The following is a 20516-nucleotide window of genomic DNA, read 5'->3' on the forward strand; positions in this document are numbered from 1 at the left end:
GAGGATTGTTGAAATGAAAAAAAATTAAGATCATAGAGTCCAAAAAAAATGTGAACTATTTCCTTTCAGTTCCTATTTTCCGTTGTCACAGCCTTAGTTTCTCTTTCACTTGGAGGAGAGGGAGCTTTCTTGGTCCTATATTATGAAATAGGGTGGAATGTAGCTTTGCAGCTTTGTTGCTTATGTAAATGAGATGTGCAAAATGAGATGTATATAGACCTATGGCTCCCCACTGGTATGGGGAAAAGCTACTTTAGAATCTGGGGGTCATCTTGTTCAAAGGAAAATATGATTTAGACAACATTTTGACATATTATGTATAAATGTCTTCAGCTTTATCGATGTATAAACTCATTAGCCATGGCAACATTTAATTTCCAAGCTGTAAAATCACGTTGCTCATTCCAGCTGCCTAATCTCAAACTACCTTTTCTTCTGCCAAGTGCAATGGATTAGAATTGTATTGTCTTTGAAATGCAGCACAGCAGTTTAAGTTTTTGTTATATTATCATAGTTTTAGAGCTAGAAGGGACCTAAAACCCCATTTATTCTAATTTCAGCTCATTTATTCTGAATTTCTCATTTCAGAGATAAGGATATTGAGGCCCAAAGGGAAAATGACTTGTCCATAGATCTACAAGTACTGTAAAAATTGGCAGAGCTAGGATTTTGGAATTCAGGTAAAAATTATAGTGCTTTGGAAAACTAGATGGTACAGTGGATAGAGCACCAATCCTGCAGTCAGGAGATCTGAGTTCAAATTTGACCTCAGACATTTAACACTTTCTAGGTATATGACAGTGGGCAAGTCACTTAACCCCAATTGCCTCAAAAAAAAAATTACAATGCTTTTTTCCCTCCTATACTATAGTTCTTTTGTGTATTTTCTCTACTAGCCTGTTTTTAATTGGTTAAGATTACAAAATGTGTAGTGATTATGATGATACATCTAAGTAAGAAAACAACTTTGAGCAAAAACTGTTGCCTATTCTTCATAAGTAAAGATTTATGGTTTCCTCAGAAGCATTTTGGCTATATAGCAAGAAAGGTAGCAAACCTTTTTCATGTTTCCCTTCTTTCTTTTAATTATATATTCTTACATCTAAAAGTTAAAAACACTCAATTCCCCAAACTTTGTTGTTCATTTTGATATTTGGAAAAGTTAAAAGCATTTTTTTTCTATGTTAGTTGTCCATTGTAACAATGAAAAAATCTTTTTCTTGTAAAAAATTATATGTATAGAATGTATATGCATATACACATAGAGCCAGAGTCTTCTTTCTAGGTATAGTGGATATAGCAGAGTACTCCTTGATTTTGGAGAAGAGGAGAATTTCTTTTATTTCCAGCCCTGGTTTCTTTGCTTTAATAGCTCTTCTCTTGGTATATTTTAGGTAATACAATTGCATAAACTTCTTAGGAGGAAGCAAAAGAATGGTAGATACTTGCCTTGAAGAAACAGGCAGGCACAGTACCAGCTTTATTAGAGTTATGATCTTAGATTATAACTTTAAACAAGAAATAAAATCTTCTTTGTAAGCCTACATACCTTCAAGGGCACTGGTACTGGAACTCTTCCCATCAATGCATGTTGCACTGTCAACCCTTCTCTTTTTCTCCCACACATAAATCACCTATTTGCTACCCAATCCCCTCTGATGATGAGTCTTTATAAGCTTAGTCCATTCTTCAGAGGGTAGGTCTTTTCTCTAAGCCTTTTCAAATTTTGCAAATTAGGAACAATCAGAGGTTGTGGTCTGTTGGCTTGCATTTTAAGACTCTATCCTTGTCTTGATGAGACACCTGATGAGAGTCCTTTTTCAACTTGACTATATTTTCAGTCTGAGTCACAGAGAGAAATATACTAATTGTCTAAGGATGAAATCTCTTTCTTTTTGAGGATAAAATAACTTTAAAATTTGGGGAGCTTTTCTCAGTATTTGAAAATGAATACTTTCTTCCCTTCCACAGCACACATCCTTAAACCATGTATTTTGGTGCTTGATTATGTTCTATTTTTTTTTTTATTGTTCTCTAATTGTCTCATGTGTATTTTAAGTATTATTGCCTGATTTGACTCTGTAAGAGCAAGTAGCATACTTTACTCTTTTTCTGTTGTGGGTCTTTTCTGTTCTTCATTATCTTATCATAGTTCAGAACATGTAGTTGGTATATAATAAGTAATTGTGAAAAGCTGATATTTGTACAGAGCTATAAATGAGAGAGTAAAATGCTTTGGAGTTCATTTCCATTTTCAATTCACTAATTTTCTTTTCTTAGATTTAAAGGTACAGTGGAAGAACTTAGCAGCCAGATTTTGTCTGCACGGAATTGGTTGCAACAGGAACAAGAACGAATAGAAAAAGAACTTTTACAGAAGATTGATCAACTTGCCTTGGTTGTTAAGGAAAATAGTGTAGGTATCTATTATTATGTTTGTATTGCCTAATAAAATGACATTTAAAAATCTGTATTAGAGACTATTTTGGTCATTCATAGCAATTGTCTGTCAGTTTGCTTACTTATATAAGTTTTTAAGGTTTTTTAAATGACAAGAGTCTTTTTTCTTTATTTTGTTTTCCTTTTAAAGAGACAAAGGGACTTAGATTTGTTTGAGCTTATTTAGCCTGTATAGACATAAATTCAGGGACTTGGGACTAAATAAATTTAATTTAAAGTTATCCAAATTGATTATCCTCATTAAGCAGCTAAATCAAGTAATAACAATTCTTTGACATCAGCTTTGTATTCACCTAACCTCAGAGATCTAGTTTTGACAATTCTATTACTAAGTAATTTCGTTTGCCCTAAAATAACTTATATCTGAAGAAGTTATATTTCCAAAAAGGTAGAGAGTAAAATTTTTATCTATCGTTGCTTTTCTCATTTGCTTCTCTTCTTGTGCTTAAGGATTCCTAATAACTTCTCAGAGTTTCACAGACTCATTTGAAAATTTGGTCTAGAACAATTTTGTATATGTAGGGATTCATAGACAATGGTAGTTGGAATAGTTTCCAGAATGTTACAGGTAGTCAGGAATTCCCAAGCCCTGGCTTTACATGGACTTGTCTTAGGGGATGTCCTTCCTTTCCTACTCTTCCTCATAACACACTTTGATTTCTTTATGCCCCCATGCAGAGTTTACTCCAGAAAACTTCTAATCTATCTCAGATGTGGTCTAGGTTTCTAGAGATGTGGGTAAGATATCTCCAGTCAGGGCACCTAGGTTCCTTTTAGTTCTCATGTGTTTCTAGGACCTTTTTGAAAGAAAAGGAAAAAGGACTGAAAAGATCTGATGTCACTCTTTCATAGGCCAGCACAAATGGGTTGCTCCTCCCTCAATAGTAGGTCACTGTGACAAATTATATAACCCACTAATTCACCTCCTCTAAACTAAATTCAGCCTCTATGGGGTATGTTTATATTCTCCCTAGGAAGATATAAGGTCTCAAAGTCTAGCTACTTCAAACTTCAAGTTGATCAGGGAATTCCCTTGATCAACCAGCTACACATCCCATTTTCAGAAGTTATTGAGCAATAAAACTCTTTGGCTGACTCATTTTTATTAGTTTTTAACCTCAGATGGTGCGACACAGTCAATGTGCAGTTGTATATGGTGTCTGAGTTACAGCTTCATAATATACTTATTTACCTCTCTAGGCCTAAATCTCTTTTATCTGTAAATCAAGAAGCTGTGTTAGGTAAATTACATGCTTTTATGATTACTTATCAACACTATTCCCACATCTTTCCCTGTGCAAGTTTTGGTTTATTTTGTTTTTCTTTAAGCTAAGAAAAGAGAAGTGTTTGCTTGTTAGAAACATACTGTACTCATGTTTATAAACTCCTGCCACATAGGAGGTGCTTGTGGATTAAGATATATATTTGTTAATTTATGGTTGAATTGTCAGCATAATTTGACCCCGGTCTCTGTTCTCCCCAAATTCAGTGCTCCTGAATTGACCATGCATGAATCTGGGTTAGTAATGAAAATCATCAATGACTGATTCTTTCTAATTTGGCCATATCACAGCCAGGTTATTTGGGGATTCTTAGATATGGCCTTCATGAATTAACTCTTAAAGAAAGATAAATAATGAAAATGACTTATCAAGTTTCTTTAAGATCATCTACCAGAATCCAACTGGTCCATAGTTTTAGATTCACATTGATTTTTTTAGATTTTGGATATGTGGGACACATATTCCTCACCCTGGCTTGCCCTCCATGGAATCAGGCACTAAGTCCTGTTGAGTCTGTCTAATAACTTTTAGGTTCCATCATCTCTAATTATACTGCTATTACTTGAATTCCTAACTTGGACCAGTCTTCCTCTTCTTCAATCTATCATTCACACTGTGGACAAAATAACTTCCCCCAATATACAGAATCTGGTTGACTCCTCCTGTTTAAAAACCTTCAGTGGCTCCTTTGCCCAGACCCTCCATCATCTAGTACTGGCCTTATTTTACAAGATTTGCATTTTCTGTGCCTTTTCTTGCACTGATGCAGGCCCTTTCTCCTTCATGGCTGAAAAGCACTTGGTATTTCTACTTTTTGAAATCTTTTGCTTTCTTTAAGAATTAACTTAGCTGCTATTTTTTTTTAATTCCCTGGTCCCTTTTCATTGCAAAAGATGTTGTTGCATCTCAACTTTTCTTATTGTTCTTCCTGTCTTTGTATTTTCCCCCTTGAATGCTCCCCATCTCCTCTCTTCTCTATTGTTGTAAAGGACAGCACCATCCTCTCAGTCCCTTAGGCTCATGACCTAGGAGCCATTTAGTTCTCCTCACCATCTCTCACTCCCCATATCTAAGCTATTGCCAGGGCCTGTCAATTTCACCTCTTCATCATTTCTCAAACACCCCCCCTCTCCTCTGACATTGCCATCTCTCCAGTGCAAGTCCTCATCATCTTATTGCAAATATCCTATTGATGGGTCTGCCTCAAGTCTCTCCTCACTCCACTCCATCCATCCTCCATTTAGTCACTAAAATGATTTTCTTAAATCACAAGCCTGGCTTGTCCCCTTGCTGTTCCATGAACAAGGCACTTCATCTCTCAGCTCTGGGCATTTTTCTCTGCTTGTTCCCCATTCCTGGAATGCTCTCCTTCCTCCACTAAGATTACTAATTTCTCTGGCTTCCTTTAAGTCCCAACTAAAATTCCACCTCCTATAAGAATCCTTCCCCAATCCCTCTTCATTCTAGTGCCTTCTCTCTAGTGCCTGTTTAACCAGTGTATATAGCTTGCAAAGTATAAATTTGTTTGCAAATTGTCCCCTAGATTGAATTGTAAACTCCTTGAGGGCAGGAACTGTTTCTTTCTTTTCTTTTTTTTTTTAAACTTGTGTCACTGGTGATTAGCACAGTGCCTGGAACATTGTAAGCACTTAATAACTGTTTGATTGATTTTTTCCCCCTTACATCAATGTTTCCCAAACTTTTGACATATGTGTACCCCTTTCTATAATTTTTGTAATGCTGAATACCTCTCATTAAAAAATGGATGTATTTTAATTACAATCAAAATATATTTATTTTTTGTTTTTTTGGTAATAAACAAAATAATAATAAATAAAAATAAAATTATTCATAATAAAATATAAATCCATGCCAGAAGGTTTGTCGCATGCAGAAGAAGAGCAATTGTTGGAATTGGCTTCAGATGGATTCTTGAAAAATAAACATAAGGAGTGTACTTTAACATCATTCTGGTTACAAGAGCAACACGTGTATCCTGTTTTGACAGAAAAAGTTCTGAAATACATCTTGTCTTTTCCAACTTCATATTTATGTGAAGTTGCTTTTTCAGCATTTGTAGACATTAAGTCGAAAAAAAGGAACAGACTATTGGATGTTGACTCGCATCTCAGATTAAAAGCAACAACTAGGGAACCAAATTATGATGATCTGTTATCTCGGCACAAACAATTTCATCCTTCTATATAAAAATAATCAAAATCAGTGGGACTTACTAAAGCACATAACAAACCTTTCCTATAAGAAAAATCGTACAAAAGCTAAAAGTACACAGGCACCTGGAGAAGCCACTAATTATTAACGAAGTAAGTTGTCTCTGTAACAAAGTGTGATATATTCACGCCGTGTCACACCGGGCCATCTCACGTCTCACAAAATTGTCTTGACTCGACTCATGAGAATGTAGAATTAGGTGCAGCTAAGCTTGGTGCAGTGCATATCCTCACCAAACTCCAGTGCATCGCGCACTCCCACCAAACTCTTCCCATACCCCACTTTGGGAAACAATGCCTTACATCATTTTTTTTATATAGCTGCTTCCTTTTCCTTTTCTTGATTCCCCATTGGGTAACTTTTTTTTAAGGCTAGAACTGTCATTTCCAGTCATTTTAAATTATTGTATCCTCATTGCCTGTTACCATATCTTAAACACTGTAGGTGCTTAATAATGTATTGAATTTAATTCACCTCTTGTTTATATTCATGCTCAGCATAGTAATTAGGTGACTTCAGTAATTTTTATGTGGGATGCATTTTCATTTTAGAGTGATTAAGTGAAATTATTTTCATCAATCCCAGGAAATCAGTGAAAGGACCATAGAGAAGAAGTTCAGTCAGATGTCAGCAAAACTAGACAAAATAGAAGAGATACAAAAGAAAAATATGGAAGCACAGAGACCAAAGTATGATGATGAGAAGATCAATATTCGAATCAGCAAGATTGAATTACAGATGAATGAAGAAATGAAAGAAATGAAAGCAGAAGTTAATGCTGGTAGGGCAAAAAATTTTTAAACATAATTTATGTTCTCTTTAATGTGAAAACAAAATGATTTGTATCATTCTCTACCATCTTCTAGAAACTATGTTAATTGTAAAAGTAAGTATACCATAGTGTCCCCAAAGTATATCAAACCACTTTGCTGACTAGTTAGGCTCTATTAATATATATACACACACACACACACACACACACACACACACACACACATATATGGTTTTGAAAGTTCCATACAATTACTGTTTGCTTGACAAAGTGAACTATTACCAGAACTTTTAAAGAACTATTTCAAGAGTGAAATTGTTGTGCTGGCAACTTAGTTTGTCTCTTTTAAGATTCATGTGCTTCCCAAACAGACAGTAAGTTGCTACCATAATATATTCAGGGACTTATGATGATACAGAAATCAGTAGAAACCTTCACTTGCCTTTTAGGGGATGAGGAAATCTAGTGTTTTGTCCTTAAGGGCAGGAAACCAATTTTCAATGTATTTCACAGATATGCTTGTGCTATTACTTATGCTGCTCTTCCTTTATGAAGGAAATTCTCCATAAGTGCTAATTTGTTTTTCTTTTGTCAGGTAGAAATTAAAGATGCTTATTAGCATGGGAATGACTTTGTTGAAAATGTTAAAGGTTTAATACTATTTTGGAAGATAGAAAATGACACTTTGTATAAATTAGATAGATAATTACTTGGTAATAAAGTTCCGTAGAAACTACTTTGTTCTAACTAAACTAAACATTATTTAGATAGGTTATTGAATTACTTAGGGAACTATCTATTGCATTACATCACAGTATAATTAATCCTTGTTGGAGAACATTAATTTCATGAATTAATTCATGGGCATATTTTCATACACCTATATATTTTCAGTATAGTAAGGGAATTGATAAAAGAAAGTGGCATAAGGAATATCTTCCCCCAGCCATTTTGTAAAAAGTCACTTTTCAATGTCAGAGGCTTTTAAATACAAGGCTTTGAAATTTAATTTTAACTTGTTTCTGCAATCAGTAGGACTGCATTGTAATTAAAAGTTTTATTTTGATATGGAATTTAACTTTGATGCAGCATTTGCAAATTTTTAACTCTTGTGAAATTTACATCTTTATAAGGGTTTGCAGCCATCTATGAAAGCATAGGATCACTCAGACAAGTTCTTGAAGCCAAAATGAAACTTGATAAAGACCAGATACAGAAGCAAATTCATCAGCTAAAGAAACAAGAGGCTCCCTTATAAAGAGTTTGGGACAGGGATGTTCTAAAAGAAGAGTTTGTCAGTGGGGTAGGAGTCTGGATGTTTGTGCAGTATGGTTTGCCTCTTTCTAGGATGTGCATGTGCCAAATAATGTGTTATGGGCCTAAATTTTTAACTTGAGTTGTGAAGACAATCTTTACGTGAGAAGAGTAAGTACATTTTTTATAGCTTAATTTTACTTATAAATATAAATTCTATGGAATTTGTTCCATTTTGGAAAGGCTTTTATTCATTTTAAGACTGAAAACTCTTCAAAATATTTTTCTTCTGTGAATTAAAATTAATTCTTGTAGTGATGCTTTAGCTAAGACTGTTCATCATTTTTAAAATGTCAGTGTGAAGATTTATGTTAGTAAGCTAATGAATTTGTTAAAGCAGTTGGTATGCAAAAGATATCTTTTGACAGAAGAGATAATTCAAAATTTAAGTCCATGTTTGGATTTTGTTGTTGTCTGTACATTTCCTACTTTGTTTGCTTCTTTTAATTCTTCTTTCCCCTTCACTTGGAGTTTCCATGATAATTTGAGTTTTCAATTAAAAAAAAATTGTAATTTATTCTATTTGAATTCAGTACTATTTGCATCCAATTCAGATAGTATAAGGAATTCATAATGTTCTTCAACTGCAATATAGATTATTATCTACTTGGAAATAAAGTAGACAATCAAGATAATTTTCTAGAAAATATGGAGCCAAAAATTACTTAAATTATCTGGATATTTAAGATGTCTATAATAAAACATGAGATATCTGAATTCTTTTCAACTCTACAACTTGTGTGATAAGAACCGTATTCTGTATAAGGGAATTATGGTTCACACTAAGCTGTTTATGCAGAATTGCCCATTAACTACAATATGATGTGAAGATTTTTCAGAATTTTTATGAACTATTTCTTAAATGTTTCCAAAATGAAGATTAAAAATCTACAAAAATACTTTGTATATTATAATTATTATTGTAACTGTATTATTGTGCCTTGTTTTTATTATGTCAATGCATTGTACACTGAAGGTTTTGCTGACAAAATAGAAGGCATGATAATTCAAAATGTGATGTAAAAATGAAATGCTATGTATTTTAAAATTGTATAATGTACTAGAAATTTTATCATTGTTAAAATATGATACTTCAGTATATTCTTTAATGAAATAATAATTCATACTTTTGTATGGATTGGGATTCAAGCTGGCATTGAATTTATAACATTGTTAAGATATTTTCATCCAGATGAATGGAATTTTTATGTTCTAGGTGTATTATTTTCAATTGCTACATTTGATGATAAATTGAAAATTAACACCTATGCTGTAATCTAATCTAGATGCTTATAAATCTATGGATGTAAGATCTATACTGAGAAAACCGTTCTAAACTGTGAGGGTGCTATAGAAAAAATAAAAATAGCATTATTTTACATTTTTTGTTATTTTATTTTATTTTAGCTAAGGACTCAGGAAAAGAAGCACCTTCTGTTTTTAAGGTTAGTTATAAACGAATCATTTAACTGGCTACTACTGTTTACCCTTGTAAAAATGCTACAAATTTTTTTTTTTCTCCTTGTCTTGGCAAAAGTTAAAAAAGCCTCTAGGATCAGATAGATGATACTGTAGTTGTAAACATTTGGCCACCAATCTGTATTTTCTTTATCTTGATTCAAGCTCTAAATGGGTGGGGTAAGGCAGCTCTCTTCTCTAGAAACCTGCAGAACTGTTTCTCCTTTTGAGATAGAAACCAATCCTAGTCTAGAGCAAAGCTTCTTAAATTGTGGGAGGTGACCCTATGAGGTGACATCATTGAATGTGGGGGTTGTGAAATTATGATTTATTATCAGTAAATGTTTGATTTGTATATCTATTATATATATCTATATGCCTGGTCACATAAAAATTTCTTGGGCAAAAAGGGAGTTGCAGGTGGAAAAAATTTAAGAAGTGCTGATGTAGAGAACTTGGACTTTCTCAATTAGGAACATAATAACTCCTGCTGCTCCCAACAAGGAACAAGCTGCTCCCAACTTGCTGGGATGTGCTTAAGAATACTGTAGTGATTCCTTGCCTCCTCTGCCTTGAAGAGGTATGTGAGTTCTCAGCGTGCTGGGCTTGTTTGAGCAGGCTCCATGGAGTATGTATACATTGTCCACATAGACAAGGACCTTGTTTTTTCCTGGAGTCCGGGATCCTATGGCCATGAATGTTCTCTTTAAATCCTTGGACCCAGGACCCAGGGATGGGATTGAGCCTTTGGGGAAATGAGCAGGTCTGTTAGGGCTTCATGGAGTGACAGACACACCTTTACATCTACATACGCTGAGCAAGGAGCAATCACCACAAAGAACATAATATTCTTTGAAAGTCTAAAATTATTTCATCTCTTTGGCATCATAGACATTTAGGCCAATTTCCTTTCAAGCCCAGTACACAGGATGCATGGTGATGGGAGGTTTGTCCTTCCTTAGCTGTTGATCTGTCCATTCCTAAGGGGAGAGCAACAGTGTCCATGAGCTTCTTTAAAAGAAGTGATGAATACCAAATTAGGTTCTTAATGAAGGAGAGCCCATATGAAAGGAGATGATAATCAGCTGTGTGCTGAATTTCTCAGGTGCTTCTGATGTTATGGTCCTTCATGTAATGAGCTACATTATATTTTTATCACCAAAGTTTAAATGTAAAACATTTCCAGTGTTATTTTCCTTTATCAGAAATTTGTAATAAACAGTGCCATAAAAACCCCACATGTAAAATTCTGTTGTATGGTTTTTAATAAAAAAATGGTTAAATTTGGTGTGTGGACTTAACTCTGTAAAATATTGTATGAAATGTTACCAAACCTTAGTTTCCATGGATACCATGTGTCCATTGAAATACCTGACTATATAGATTCCTCAATGACACAAAATTCTCTATGTATTTTTTACATTGTCTTAGTACCTGTGTTGCTTGATTGTCTTGTCATAAAATTCTTGTTATATTTTTAAGTAACCAAATCCCTTCAGGAAGACCACAAATGAATGAGATAAGATATTTCAACTCCACTCTACAGATGTGTCAGTGAACTTTTGGATTCATAAGGGACCTTTTTTTAATCCATAGAAGTCTCTATTGATTTAATTGATACAGTGGCTTCTTCATGCTATTGCATGAATGTACATGCAAAGAAAATATCACAAATAGTATATTTAGTTGTTTTTTGGTAAAGCACATAACTTTTCTTTAATATAGAACTCTTATGCAAAAGTATAAAGGTTTACTAAGTATTGGTCTTACAGGTGGGTGCAGATTGTGGATCACAAGGTAATTTAACTACACAGAGTCAAGGCCTAGTGTGCAGAGTGGGGAATGAGTATGGGAAAAGATTGGAAGTTGGGCCACTTTGTAGAAATTAGTGGTTAAAAGTACTACTCTGAAGACTGGAAGCAGGGGAGCAGAGCAGAGTAAAGGCAAGAGCAAAATCTTGGGTCACTTCTAGGAAGACAAGCTGAATTCAGGGTACGTACAAATATTACAGATCAGGGCAAATATTATATTGGAGAGTGGGAAAGAAGGATCAGAACTGGAAGGACACAAATGTGAGATGAAAAAGGAAGGTGGCTAATTAAAAGTCTAGCCAAATAGAGTCAGGAATTAGCGCATGCTCAAGAAGTAAATTATAATAGGATATAGTCATCATGTCTATGCAGGTAATTTTCAGATTTGTCTATGCAACCTTAATCTTCAACTTGAACTGTGGCCTCATTTTTCTAAGTATATTCAGAACATCTCCCCATTAATGTCCCAATTCATGCCTCAGATTGGACATGATTCCCCATCTCTTTTCCAAATTTCCTTACTTCTTTTGATGATACCAAAAAGCCTCAGAATCATCTTTTTGTTTTCCCCCTTCTTCCTTTCTCTGTTTGCCAGAATTATTTTCATAAGATACAGATCTGAAAGCATCATTCCCTTGCTGAAAAACCTTCAGTGACTTTTCATTGTCTTTAGGGTCAAATGAGACATAGTATATACTTTTCAAACCTTAAATCATTATTCAATGTCAATTATAATCTAGTTGGTTTAAAGGGAAGAATACTGAATTGGGAAGCAGGAGGGATGTGTGTTCAGATTTGGCCTTCAATATTTACTAATTGTGTGATTTTGGGTAAGTCACTCAATCTCTCTAAGCCTCAGGTTTCATATTGTACAAATGGGAGTTAAAAATCTCTGCAGTATATCCTTCATAGGACTGTTGTTAGAATTGCACTCTGAGGTAGAGTTGGAATGCTTGCCAGGTAAGTTCAAGAAAGGACCTCACTATCTGGTACCTTGCCCTGTCAGGTGATCTTGAGAATCTGAGACACTTCAAATGAAAGTGATTCATTTTTCTGTCATGGCGCTGGTAGATTGCCCAGCTTTCATACAACAATGGAGTCAGCACAATGGCTCTGTAGATGTTCAGTTTGATAGTCAGTCTACTCTTCTCTCCCAAACCTTCCTTTGGAGCCTCCCAAACACTGAACTAGCTTTGGCAATGTATTTGTCAATCTTGTTATTAATGTGGACATCTCTGGAAAATATCCTGCCAAGGTAAGTGAACTTATCCACAGCAATCAAAATTTCTCCATTTGCTGTAATCGATGATTGCACATATGGATGATGTGCTGACTGATGAAACACCTGTGTTTTGTTGTGTTGTTAGGCCAAAATTAGCACAAGCAGCAGAAAATCAATCTGTATTTATTTATGTTCACAGTCATCTTTAAACAAAAAATCAGGAACTAACACTCTCTCCACTTTCGTCTTGGGTTATGGCCTTTTCAAGTTGAAGAATTTACCATCAGTGGGGTAGTGGGTTGATACTGTTCACCCTCATTGAAGGCTTTTGACAACAACACTGAAAACACATTCTAAAAAGCATGGGGGCAAGCACACAGCTTTATTTCTTAAACTAAACTGCCAAGAATTCAAACTCTCCTGCAGAGAGAACAATTTTGTTGGGCTGGCCATGTTGTTCAAATGCCAAATGGCGTGCTCACCAGAAAGGCTATTTTATGGAGAACTCACACAGGGCAAGCGTTCACCTGGTAGTCAGAAAAAATAAAACAAGACACTCTCAAAGTCAGACCCTCTTAAGAACTTATAACTGATTGTGTGACATGGGAGACACTGGCATAGGACCACTTAGCATGGTGTGCCCCATCAGAGAAGGTTCTATGAGTGAAACAGAATCGAAGGAGCTCAAAAGAAACGCAAGATGTGCAAATTTAGAGAGCCTACCTCAAATGTTCCCATGGACATTTCTGTCTGACCTGTAGTATAGTGTTCTGAGCTCATATTGGTCTGATCAGCAACTGTTGGACCACTGTAACTTGTTTAATGTAGTGATGTCATTTTAGTTCTCTTTGAGACTGATGGATAACAACCGGTTAGGAATAAAGTTAGTGTGATAAAGATGTCCTGAAAGTTGGTGTGCTGGGCCAGCCATTACATCATCTTCCAGGATTTGTGTTAGTCATGGCTTTTGGAGAAGGGTGAGAGATAGGTATTGCCTATGTTTGGCAATGTTGGCTCAATAAGCATTATTATATTATTATATATTATATTATACATATATTATTATATTATTGTCATTATATTGTCAGTTGTCATTAGCAAACCTTAGAATACCAATTAAATGCCAGTTCTGTTGAAAAGAACTGTTAATTAGTAATCTAGAGGATACTTTTGAAAGTCCATTTCTTCTTGGTCAATGAACACTTTTGAAATTTGACATACATGCAATACTTGGGCAGGTATTGAAGGAATAGTTGGACATAAAAGCTTTTGAGTATGTTAGAATGATTAGCAGATCATCAAGTCTAAAGTGACCAGGAATTGATTCAGAAAGTTCCACTGGATATTATTTTGAGATTTTGAGGCTTTGCAAAATTCAAATGTCAATGCACATATGTTAGGAATTGTGTTTTACTTATGTACCAGCTTGCATGTTTCTATGATCTTAGCACATACAGCAAAGGGAAAGCTGTAGAGGGTCACAGTCAGTGGGGAAACTCTGGGTGAGGTATAAGATCCTTCAGCCCAGAGGGAACCTGCTGACAACGTCTGGTTTGGCTCTCATCTCCCCTGAGGACTCTCGGCCTTCCTGAGAAGTCAGGGGGCGGTGACAACTTGTGTTGAGATTGAAACAGAGGGATACCAGGTGGAAGAGTGATAGCAGGTGGCAAACTACGCACAATAGCAAGTTGTTTATATGGTCCCATGTGGGCTGTGTTGTTTTTGTTACATTATATAAAGGGGAAAGCCCTTGAAATAAACAGACTCCATTTTCCCACCATCCTCAGGAGTCCCACCTCATCACTTCTTCACTGGGAAGGTATATTTTAATCACCCCAACTTGGGGGCTCTAGAAAACAACAGTACGTTTTGTCATCCCAGCTTGGGGGCTCTAGAAAGCAAGACACAACAGATGGCTACTCTAGATTGCAAAGTATTTTGGGATTTTGTCAGTGCAAAGATACAGGCCCTGCCCTTACCTGAAATTTAGAATTACTACTTTTTTTTTCTTTCTTTTTTTTTTTTTATTGTACAATTAGCCTGTGAAGGAAATCCAAAATGCAGATGGGCAAAAATATAGGGATTGGGAATTCAATGTAATGGTTCTTAGTCATCTCCCAGAGTTCTTTCCCTGGGCGTAGCTAGTTCAGTTCATTACTGCTCCATTGGAACTGATTTGGTTCATCTCATTGCTGAAGATGGCCAGGTCCATCAGAATTGATCATCATATAGTATTGTTGTTGAAGTAGATAATGATCTCTTGGCCCTGATCGTTTCACTCAGCATCAGTTCGTGTAAGTCTCTCCAGGCCTAGAATTACTACTTTCAATGAAGGGGTAAAATTTGATTCCAAATTTCCCTGGAGATATCCTTCAGCTCAGGGGTTGAAGAGAAATATCTACTTTTTTCGAAGACAAAATAAAAAGCAGTCTTTCTTTTAAGGAACTTAGATTATGTTAGGAAACACTAAAGAACTTTGTTTATTGGTTAGAAATAAATCAAACAATCTGACAGTTAATTTGGGGAAAGAATTGCCACTCTTTTTACCCTTCAAGATGTCTCAGAAGTCAGTGGCAGGATTCTGGGACAAACTTGCCAAGATTGTGATAGCTATTATTTTTTTCCCCCTGAGGCAATTGGGATTAAGTGACTTGCCCAGAGTCACACAGCTAGGGAGTGTTAAGTGTCTGAGGTCAGATTTGAACTCAAGTTCTCCTGACTTCAGGGCTGGTATTCTACCCACTGCTCCACCTAGCTACCTCAATAGCTACTGTTAATAGCGAGGATTAGAGCTAGATATTGTCTGTAATAGGCAAGACTGATGTGAACCAATTGCTCTGATTGCTTTGGAACAGTAATGAGAAAACAGATAAAATGATTTGCTTATGGTCACACGGAGATAGTATATATATCAGAGGCAGGATTTGAATCTATATTTCCTTTACTCCAAGTCTACACACTAGGTCATATTACCTTTCATTATATGTCCTGTTTTTAAGGAAATGGTAATAGTTTAGGGTGAGATTATTTTCACTGTTCAATAATCCCTACTCTCTGCCTCAAGAGTTTTACAATCTGGGGTGTGTCACTTTGGGGGAAAAGAAACAGCCAAAGTATGGGATATTTCAAGTACAACTCACATAAAAATACACGGACTTTTTTTTCCTCAAGAAAGCAAAGTTTAAATCAAAGTGAACAAAAACAAGACTAATCTGGCAAATTTCTTCCATTTGAAAAGTAAATATAGCTTGCTGTATTGTATATAATATAGATATGAAGTAAAATTTGAATCTTAGCACTTATGTCATCTACCACTGTGAACACTGGTTAGTCAATAAAAGTTTATCAAACATCTACTATGTTTCAGGCACTGTGTGCTAAGTACTAGGAATACAAATATGAAAAAGAAAAGGCCTCCCTCAAGCAGTTTACAGTTTAACAAGAGAAAATACACAGAGGGAATTTGAAAGGAGCAGGAGGGAAATAACTTAAAGGGGATAAAGGTGATGGGGGTGGTGATAGAAAATTTCTAAGGAACACAAGCAGGTAGCAAAGAAGGAGGTGGCTAGTCTGGTTAGTCAGGTCGAGGTTAGATTCATAATATATGTGAGCGAGTTGTGTAATTGCACTGATGCCTGCAGTTTGAGAAGTATGTAAACTCAAAGTCAAACATTTTGTATGAAGGTTCAAGTACTGTCATATCTATTCTGTTTCTCAGTGGTATTTGTTTGAGAGAGAAATATACAATAAGTTATAAAATTTGCAAAGCTAAAAAAATAAGAATAACTTGAAAACTTATAATTACTGAAAATTTTAGCAGATTTAATATTTCAAATTTTTGTCTCTTATTTTAAAAATTAATATTGCTTTGTGATGGATAAATACATAATTAGCTTAAAGAGAAAATTTATCGGAGCAGCTCAAATTGGTATAAGCAAAGATAATAGAGTCTGTTTAAATAATGAAGATATAGAAAGCCAGCCTAAATTCACAAACTAGAATTCATTGTTTTAATCATGAAGCTTCTCAAATGGGTTATTGATGAACTGGAAAAACCATTGTGTTCTGTGGTATAAATACTTAACACAGAAGTCATTTCAATTTATTAAGTTTTTTGCTTTCTTGAATGTGTTTATTCAGACTATGTTGGCAAGACAAGACTTTTCCCAAATAAAATTAGTTGCTTTTAAAAAACAAAAGATAAAATTATATGTTTTTAAATACTAATAATGAACTAGGTGGTACAGTGGATAAAGTACTAGTCCTGAAGTCAGGAAAACCTGAGTTCAAATCTGGCTTCAGACAGTAGATGTGTGACCCTGAACAAGTTACTTAGCCCTGTTTGCTTCACTTTCTTCATATGTAAAATAAGCTGGAGAAGGAAATGGCAAACATTCCAATATCTTTGTCAAGAAAATCTCAAATGGGCTCACAAACAGTCAGATGTAACTGAAATGACTCAATGACAGCAATAAGCAAAATTAAACTTTTTTCAAAAATCATTTAATACATAAAATACATGTAATCATAGGATTAGTCCCTTGCAGAATTGCTGAATGTAAAAAAGTTAATTTAATAAAAGAAACTGCTATTTATAGTTATGGATATAGTTGAAATAAAATGCTTGAAAAATTATATGAAAAGTAACATTGGTTCTATTTGTAGATGATAAAAGTTGGGAGGAAAATTGCCCATATACTTAAAAACTTTTGTGACCAATTAAGAAACAAATCTTCCAATTTTGCATTGTAAGTAGAAGAAGCAATGTGTAATTAAAGATTCTTCTTTGATCACAGGCATATAATAATGTGTTTTGAAACTTCTATTTGGGAATCTGTTGATGGCAATGAGACATCAAGAAAAAAATTTAAATGGATGGATTTTTAAAATAAAAATGATATAATGTGTATTTAACTCTTTTTTGATAGATTTTATGTCAAGATAAAATTTAGATGTTGAAAGCATTACTTTAAAAATGTGTCCTTCCATGCAATTTGGACATATGATGTGCTTTACAATCACTGTATCCAGGAATATGGGCAGCTAGGTGGCATAGTGAATAGGACATTGGGCTTGCAAATATAGCTTCAGATACTTACTAGAGATCTATGTGACCCAGGGCAAATCACTTAACTCTGTTTGCCTCAGTTTCTCATTCAAATTTTATTGAACCAAATGAACAAAGTATTGGGTCCTTAACCCAATCCTAACTTTAGAACTAAACTCGACTCTGACCTTATTAACCATATAATTTTAATTTTCTCACTTAGTCCTAACTCTAAGATGTCAATTGGACTTGTGTTATATTCATAACCATAATGTTATTCTTATCCTAAAGTTAATCCTAACTCTAACCTAAATATAAACCTTTAGCCTGAGTTTGATTCTGACCTTGAACTTTACCTTCACCCTAACTATAATTATAAAACTAAGTTAACTCTGTAGTACTGACCCAAAACTGCATTCTAAAATAACCCTTTTTTTTTTTTTTTGGTGGCAAAATTAACCTAGTATGACTGGAATATTGTAGACAATTATATTTCTTACTTAGGAAGTTTTGCAACTAATGTATGCATCCTTTAGGTTTGTGTTAGCCTTAGCCCCACCATTAATTACAAGAAGGAGTTAATCTCTACAATTAAGTTCGTGTCTTTCCTCTTGTCAAAAAACCAAACCAAACCAAACCAAAACCAAACACCCTCTATAACTCAATATATTTCTCTTAGCTGCCAGGAACAACCAGTTTCAGTCTCTAATTGGAGTGACCTATTCATTTATATTACCTGAGAGGCTTGTTGTGCTACCTTAAAGCACTGTGTAATTGGTTACAGAGCAATTTTTCTGAAATAGTCTAGAGGTTGTAGTGACCTGCAAGAGAACTATGAATCAGCAGGCTTCTCAGAAATCGAATGCAATCTCAGGCTACATGAAGAGAGGTGCCAAGAACACGGAGGTGTCCTTTTCTCTATCTGTCCAGATTACCTGAAATGTTACACTCAGTTTTGGCCATCACATTTTAGGAAAGATATTGAAAAGCTCTAGAACTTCTGAAAGAATAGAAGAAGCCTCGGCGAAGGGCATTTGAGTTCATTCCATATCAGGATTGTTGGAAAGGAGAGGGAATGCCTAGCTTAGAGAAGAGAAGATTGGTTGGAGAAGACAGATGACAGGAGTAGGATGAGATACAAGAGCTACTCTTACGTATCTGAAGGACTGGTAAAGGGATGAGACATGTTCTGTTGGATCCTTCCGAGGGCAGAACTAGGGCCTAGGGTTTAAGTTGCAAAAACGTGAATTCAAGCCTGATGTAAGGAAAAGCAGCAATAAATTCCTAAGATTTAGAACTATCTAAAAGTAGAATGACTACTTTGGGCTTTAAGTCAAGACTGGACATCCATTTGCTGGACTTGATGTAGAATGAATTCTTTTTCATGGGTGGGTTGACCTCTAAAGTTCCTTCCTATTCTAAAATTTTGTGATTAGCTAAATATAACTTTATTTCATCAATTTTTTTCTACTCTCTTTAGGTGGTCTTTGATCTGTTTTTCTTTTCTATTGCTCTATTCTGTATTGTGTTTCATTTTATAAATACTAGCAAATGACAAAATGCAAATATGACTTCTTATCATAATTCTTCTTTGTAAAGTAGTAAAGAAAGTTAAAACATGCAAAGGATTACTAGCAAGTTCATTTCATCTCTGTCTTTTACAGCTGAATATTCGGAAGTCCTCTCAAACATCATGGGGCATATTTTTTGACCTTTGCTGCCATCATATGGTTTGAGAAAGAATACTCAAGGAAGTGGAAATCAACAATGTAGTTGGTGCATTTTTGAAGAGCATTCTAGGCTAAAAGTGAAAGGATCATTACTGATCTAGTCCATCCAGGTTTTCAAGAAAGGGTCCTGGAGACCTTTTCAGAGATTCCAAGATGTCAAAATTATTTTCATAATAATACTAAGATGTTTTAATTTCTAACATGGTGAAAATAAAGCTTTTTGGTGGTGGGTCTTTAAATTTTAACAGTCTAAAAGGATCCTGGGATCAAAAAGCTTGAGAATTGCTCATCTACTTATTTTGTGGATGAGGAAGCTGAGTCTGAAAAAGTTATCAAGATGATTTAAAAATATTTTCTGGAATAAAACAAGCATTTCCATAATATAGTATAATAAAAATAATTTCATTTGAAACTGCAAATTTATTATGTACAACTAGCTATTCCTTTTAAATATATAATAAAGTCATGTAAGTTTCTTTTTGTTTCTTCCCTCTCCTGATCCTGCCATGGAGTTGGCTATCATTAGACACAAAGATATATGGGATTTATTTATGTGACTTTTGTATGAATGCTTAATACCATATGACTTGATCTTCAGTTTAGATAATTTATCTAATAGGGCCTCATGGCAGGAACAAATGTTCCCAGTCTCCTTAGTGACAAGAGATATTTCTTTTAAAATAAAATGTTAGGGTTGATTTTTATGGTTTTAGGCTTTCTATTTTGTATTATAAGTAAAAACAAGTTAAAAAGGAATGCATCTATGAAAACAATAGTGGAAATTAAGAAATCAATTTTTATAAAGGTATATATAGACCCACAAAGTTCTTGTAATCCAATATGAATCCAAATAAGAATATCCCCTTTTACATCTGTCATACATGGTCAACTGGGTTCTGCTTTAAGAGCTCCAGTTACAAGTAACTAACTGCTTTCTTGGGGCAGTCCTGATGAAAGTGTTTAATATATATTTGTGAAATGACCACATTTTCACTAATGCAATGTTGTTGTGATTATCAAGATTGTTTTGAATTTACATTTTTTTAACTGAAGCATAACAGGGAGCCAGATGCTCATTAAAGTTCTTTGTTACCTTTAAAGAGGATAATTCTATAGAAGGGAAAAAATGGAAAAGGGATTCCTTTTAGGTGATGAGGGCTTTCCAGTGTTCCTTTTTGTGCCGATTA

General features: G+C 34.8%; 1 protein-coding gene across 1 annotated transcript in view; it reads left to right on the forward strand.

Moving 5' to 3' along the window:
* FAM81A (family with sequence similarity 81 member A) overlaps positions 1-10807 on the forward strand; it is a 95044-nt gene extending 84237 nt beyond the window's left edge. Inside the window, exons 7-9 of the mRNA XM_003755710.2 lie at positions 2281-2416; positions 6561-6756; positions 7881-10807. Coding sequence (XP_003755758.1) covers positions 2281-2416; positions 6561-6756; positions 7881-8005 — 457 coding nt within the window. The 3' untranslated portion in view covers positions 8006-10807. The remainder of the gene's footprint in view (positions 1-2280; positions 2417-6560; positions 6757-7880) is intronic.
* The last annotated feature ends 9709 nt before the right edge of the window (positions 10808-20516 follow it).

The sequence above is a fragment of the Sarcophilus harrisii genome, chromosome 2 (assembly GCF_902635505.1).
Source record: "Sarcophilus harrisii chromosome 2, mSarHar1.11, whole genome shotgun sequence".
Taxonomy (NCBI): domain Eukaryota; kingdom Metazoa; phylum Chordata; class Mammalia; order Dasyuromorphia; family Dasyuridae; genus Sarcophilus; species Sarcophilus harrisii.